Source organism: Populus nigra, chromosome 3 (assembly GCF_951802175.1).
Source record: "Populus nigra chromosome 3, ddPopNigr1.1, whole genome shotgun sequence".
NCBI classification, from domain to species: Eukaryota; Viridiplantae; Streptophyta; class Magnoliopsida; order Malpighiales; family Salicaceae; genus Populus; species Populus nigra.
Window position 1 is genome coordinate 15,372,842 of NC_084854.1, and position 6,191 is coordinate 15,379,032.

Consider the following 6,191-nt stretch of genomic DNA (forward strand, 5'->3'; position numbering starts at 1 on the left):
TACAATGGAGTCCATGATCTGGGTAGCGGGTTAAGCTGTGAAGCCCTAATTGATCCAATATGTTGTCATCTTAATATTAAAAAAAAAGATTTGGTTTGCTTTTGGACCCGTCAAGTCAACTAAGTCGACTAGATTATGTCAAAACACCTTTTACCTGGGTTAATTTCAAATCAAAACTAAATAAAGATTTGGGTTGAGAGATTTCAAGGTTAGTCCACTAAATTGTATTTAATAACAATATCAAATATTTTACATGGCTTGAATATTTTTTTTTTCATATTCAAATTATTTTTTATTCGAACCACATTGTAGTGTGGTTATGTATACAAGTGAGTTTCTAGAAAAACATAAATTCAATTGTACCCTTCATAAGGAAACTATATTTGGCCAATAATATAAGGAATGACATTCCTGCAACTACATGAGTTCTGGACTAACAACAAATCCCAGAGCCGTAGAAGTCGTTCCTTCAAATCCCAAAATAGATAACTTGAAAATGTGGATAATGATGGGGTTGCCTATACATAGATAAAATTTACATATCAGTTTTTCCCTGTATTGGACTTAATACATTCCTATATATACAAGTCTCTACACATCTCAAAGCAAACATATCTGAATTTTTCAGTTTTATGAGAATAAGCAAACATGCCGGGTTCCTGGATTAGTATTCTTCTCATTGCTAGTTTAGGTTTGATAGGTTCCTGCTCAGCAGCAGCAGCAGCAGCAGTTGAATATGATTCTAGTGCTGTTATCATCAATGGCCAAAGAAAAATTATTCTCTCAGGATCAATTCACTATCCTCGTAGCACTGTTGAGGTAATTATATATATATTGAACAAAGAAAATGTTGCAGAAAATTAATTAAAGCATTACATAGTCTTAAAATATGGTACATATACTCACTTAATTGAGTCTTGTCTACAGATGTGGTCAGATTTGATTCAGAAAGCAAAGGAAGGAGGACTTGATACGATTGAAACATACATTTTCTGGAACGCACATGAGCGTCGCCGTCGTGAGGTGGGAGACTCACCTGCTTTTATATTCGATCGGCCTGATGAGAGGCTGCCTTTGCCTACCATTTAATCTCGATTGTGCCATTCTTTGATTTTGTCATAACAGTATAATTTCACGGGCAACCTAGACTTTGTAGAGTTTTTCCAGAAAGTGCAAGAAGCAGGGCTATATGGCATTCTCCGAATTGGTCCTTATGCCTGTGCTGAATGGAACTACGGGTAATAAACTCTTACCTTTCCTTTTCTCCCCCCTTCTTAAGCTTTAGTTTCTTCAATTGTGGACTTGCTACAGGATTTACCAAATTATTTATTTGTTCTCCACTTTACCAGGGGCTTCCCTGTGTGGCTACACAATATTCCAGAAATCAAATTCAGGACAGACAATGAGATTTTCAAGGTTTGAATTTGTCAACTTCTACTTCTTCTTTTCCCTAATGAACCCACTGTTGAACTATGTTAGACCCTCCTTATCCATGGGAGATCATGTTACTCACGACGACATGGACCACACTTATGGAAACTATAAAAAAATAGTTATCCATCATGGCCATGGCCAGGCCTATCTAATAATTTCTCAAACTCAAGAGAATGGGCTTATAAATGTTGAGATAGAAGTCCAAAATTTATTATTGTTTTCATCTCATACATTCCTTGGTATTGTTCGGCAACATACATTGATTGAATGGGTTGTTTTACTATCTCAACTTTACTTTTCTTTGTACAGAATGAAATGCAGACTTTTACAACCAAGATTGTGAACATGGCTAAAGAAGCGAAGCTTTTTGCATCGCAAGGAGGACCTATAATTCTCGCACAGGTTTGCAGGCCAGCAGCCATCTTTTTTAATCCACAATTTCGCACATATTACTAGTAGCATTAGTTGCTTCTAATCTCACTCCTAAACATATTTGAATATATCAGATAGAGAACGAATATGGAAATGTCATGGGACCTTACGGAGAAGCAGGGAAATCATACGTTCAGTGGTGCGCACAAATGGCTGTAGCCCAAAATATTGGTGTACCCTGGATTATGTGCCAGCAGAGCGATGCTCCATCATCCGTGGTATTAATTTATTGCATTTTCTTCTTCGCTTCTATCTTTTTTGTATCGGGCTATTGATCATTTGTATTTCAGTTTCATTTATCCTGTAGATATCTTTGATCACTCGTTTTTTCTTTTCTTTTATGTTGCCCTAATAGATTAACACATGCAATGGATTCTACTGCCATACATTTACACCAAACAATCCAAAAAGTCCGAAAATGTGGACTGAAAACTGGACTGGATGGTAAGCACATCTTTCTTCCCTACATTCATCCTATTAATCACATTGAGTTTGAATCCTGCCACACACTTGCCTTGTAGGTACAAGAAATGGGGCCAAAAAGATCCACACAGGACTGCCGAAGATTTAGCATTTTCAGTGGCACGCTTTTTCCAGTACAATGGAGTGTTGCAGAACTACTACATGGTCGAACTCTCCCCAACATAATCTGTTCTGACAGTTCTTCAAGCATGTGTGTTCTTCAAATGATTACTTTTATTCGTTTCTTTGTTTGTTTGTATTATTTTCAGTATCATGGAGGAACCAACTTTGGACGCACGTCAGGAGGCCCATTTATCGCAACATCTTATGACTATGATGCACCGCTTGATGAATACGGTAATCACTGAATTAATTTAACCATTTACATGCCTGCATCAATATTGAAAGCATGCGTTCAGAAAATTACTTGTCTGCTCTTTCATCACCTCTAATGACGTTTTTCATGGCATAAAAAATTGAGAAGCTTTGTGCTCGTAACGTATCAATTGATCCTTTCTCTGTTGAACACTACTATGATTAACCACTATAAGAAAATTTCATTCTGAACTTTCAGGAAATTTAAACCAGCCCAAGTGGGGACACCTCAAAAACCTCCATGCAGCACTCAAACTGGGGGAGAAGATTCTGACTAACAGCACTGTGAAAACAACAAAATATTCAGATGGGTGGGTTGAGGTAAGTGAAAAAATAAATAAGATATCAATATAACAAGAATGAAGTAAGCATCAGTTTATACAAGTTCATGATGTACATCATCAGCTGACTACGTACACCAGCAACATTGATGGGGAGAGATTGTGTTTCCTGAGCAACACAAAAATGGATGATCTAGATGTTGACTTGCAACAAGATGGAAAGTACTTTGTGCCTGCTTGGTCTGTTAGTATTCTTCAAGATTGTAACAAGGAAACTTACAACACTGCAAAGGTAAAACCAAAGCATTTCCTATGATGTTATTGTTTTTTCATTTCTAAAATTACTTGAACATTAAGACATGCTTATCGATTAAGAGTTGTTCTTACAGGTTAACGTCCAAACCTCTTTGATCGTAAAGAAATTACATGAGAATGATACACCTCTAAAGCTCTCCTGGGAGTGGGCACCAGAGGCAACTAAAGCCCCACTCCACGGACAAGGTGGTTTTAAAGCGACTCAGCTTCTTGAACAAAAGGCGGCAACATATGATGAAAGTGATTACTTATGGTACATGACTAGGTATTAATTGATTTCTTCTTGTGCTACGCTTCAATTACTATGGGGATGACACCTAGAAAATATTTCACCGTCGTTGTCATTCTCCACCTTCATCTATGCAATACAGCGTTGACAATAATGGGACAGCCTCGAAAAATGTGACGTTGCGTGTGAAGTATTCAGGGCAATTCCTTCATGCTTTTGTTAATGGGAAGGAGATAGGTAAGATCTTACTTAATTCAGATCAATCTTTAGGATAATCATCAACATTGATATCATCATTGCACGGTCGTTCATGCTCGTCTGCTTTGGCCAAATATAACAGGTTCCCAACATGGTTACACTTTCACATTCGAGAAACCTGCTTTGCTGAAGCCCGGGACAAACATTATTTCTTTGCTCAGTGCCACTGTTGGACTGCAGGTACTGTACTTATGCTTCTATAGTTCCCACAGTTTATCAAGTTCAGCTTCAATTTCCATTAGCATCTTTAAATTCAATGATGCAATTCTCACACAATTCCCTGTCTTATTTTTCCACACAGAACTATGGTGAATTTTTTGATGAGGGACCTGAAGGCATAGCAGGAGGTCCCGTTGAGTTGATCGACAGCGGCAACACCACCACTGATTTATCATCAAACGAGTGGAGTTATAAGGTAAATTATATGGAAGCTGCCAGTAGCTATGGATTTTGTGCACGCTTATAATGATTGACCTAATCATCTATATTTATTTGGCCTAAGGTTGGATTGAATGGTGAGGGGGGACGATTCTACGATCCAACTTCAGGCCGTGCCAAATGGGTCTCAGGTGATCTTCGTGTGGGGAGAGCCATGACCTGGTATAAGGTATACTTCTCAATCCTCAATAGCACCTCATGCCAACGAAATGCCTCTTGATCAGTTGATATTTGATATAAAATTAATTGTCTTGAAAAATTATGTCAGCAACTCTTGTCTCAGTTTCCAACGGAATTTTAGTCAATGATCATTGTTTTAAATTGTATCTTCGTCTAGACCACCTTCCAGGCTCCATCAGGAACCGAACCTGTGGTGGTGGACTTGCAAGGTATGGGCAAGGGTCATGCCTGGGTGAATGGGAATAGTCTAGGTCGCTTCTGGCCAATATTGACTGCCGATCCCAACGGATGCGATGGCAAATGTGATTACCGTGGACAATATAAGGAGAACAAATGCCTGTCAAATTGTGGCAATCCAACTCAAAGATGGTACTGTGTTATCAATAACTGCTCTTATTATTCATTACTCTTATTATCCTAAGATCAGGTATTTAAAGGATGGCATTGTATCAGGTATCATGTCCCAAGATCATTCCTCAGCAATGGCTCAAACACATTGATTTTGTTCGAGGAAATCGGAGGAAACCCTTCAGATGTTTCTTTCCAGATTACGGCAACTGAAACAATATGCGGAAATACATATGAAGGAACCACATTAGAATTATCATGCAACGGTGGACGAAGAATCATCTCAGATATCCAATACGCCAGCTTTGGAGACCCGCAGGGAAGCAGCTGCGGCTCATTCCAGAGAGGCAGCGTTGAGGCCAGTCGTAGCTTTTCTGCAGTTGAAAAGGTACTTCAAATCAAACAACATGATGATTCATTAGGTATTTGTTTTTCCCTTCCTGAAAGTTTTTCTGGTGTTGCAGGCGTGCATCGGAAAGGAGAGTTGTTCAATAAACGTCTCAAAAACAACATTTGGAGTAGAAGATAGCTTTGGCGTTGATAATAACAGGCTGGTTGTTCAAGCTGTATGCACATGATACAATGAGAGTCATAGTCAAAAGAATGAAAATTGATTACTGCAATTGGGTTTTGCTATCAAAGATAAAACTGATTCTGTACATCATGAACACAAGTCCTCAGAAACAGAAATCTGTTTGATGATATCTCTGATTCTTTACGGCTTCATGTTTTCATGAGGAGATTTACATATATCTGTACTCAAGTCGTCAGTTATTGTCTCCAGGTTTATCAAACTCGAGAACTGTCATTGACTGTACAAAGATCGACAATTTCGTAAATTTCAATAGCAACCCTCTGGCAGATCTTCCCTACATTTTATGATAGCATTTTCCATCTCTTGTATCCAAATGCTTAATGCTCTTGTAGTTCTTTCCGAGCCTATTTTCTGCTACTACAAATGTGGTGTTGCCCTAATGACGACCAAGATCCAAACCAACCCATACACACACGGGTATTTGTTGATATGATGCATAATTTTCTTGATCAATTGCTACCTGTTTTTTGTTTCTTTCTTCCATTAATAATAAAGAAGAAAAAACTACAATAGAAACTTAACGCCAGGCAAAACAAATAAATAGTCTACAATTAGAAACTTTTAATTCCGAAGAAAAAGAAGTACCATTGTCACAAATCAAATAGAGTATAAGTGTCCAATATTTCATTTTCTAAAAAAAAAAAATATTATTTCAAATAAAACAAAATTTAAAAGAAGCAAGATATAATTGTATAAATAAGAGTTGTACATTTAGAAATGACCATCATTTATGGTAACTAAATAATCTACTTATATTGTTACATAGTTCAAATCCTATATGAACTACAATTCCTTACTTTATAAAAATTATCTATAGAAACTAGGACCTTACAAAATCCTAATA

The 6,191-nt window shown here is 37.4% G+C and overlaps 1 protein-coding gene across 1 annotated transcript; it reads left to right on the plus strand.

The window, feature by feature from the left end:
- Positions 1 to 443: 443 nt before the first annotated feature.
- Positions 444 to 5,626, plus strand: LOC133689055 (beta-galactosidase-like). The gene is made up of 19 exons (XM_062108771.1): positions 444 to 819; positions 928 to 1,023; positions 1,126 to 1,238; positions 1,350 to 1,416; positions 1,744 to 1,836; positions 1,941 to 2,084; positions 2,222 to 2,310; positions 2,388 to 2,493; positions 2,598 to 2,685; positions 2,903 to 3,024; positions 3,109 to 3,276; positions 3,374 to 3,564; positions 3,671 to 3,765; positions 3,869 to 3,966; positions 4,088 to 4,201; positions 4,289 to 4,393; positions 4,562 to 4,773; positions 4,858 to 5,140; positions 5,217 to 5,626. Exons 1-19 carry the CDS (start codon positions 649 to 651, stop codon positions 5,328 to 5,330), a joined length of 2,469 nt encoding a protein of 822 aa, XP_061964755.1. The 5' UTR covers positions 444 to 648; the 3' UTR covers positions 5,331 to 5,626.
- The last annotated feature ends 565 nt before the right edge of the window (positions 5,627 to 6,191 follow it).

Coding starts and splice junctions, on each gene's coding strand:
- LOC133689055 (XM_062108771.1), top strand. CDS start 649: ATGCCGGGTTCCTGGATTAGTATTCTTCTCATTGCTAGTTTAGGTTTG. Junction 1,024..1,125: donor ATGAGCGTCGCCGTCGTGAG/GTGGGAGACTCA, acceptor TTGTCATAACAG/TATAATTTCACGGGCAACCT. Junction 3,766..3,868: donor TGTTAATGGGAAGGAGATAG/GTAAGATCTTAC, acceptor CAAATATAACAG/GTTCCCAACATGGTTACACT.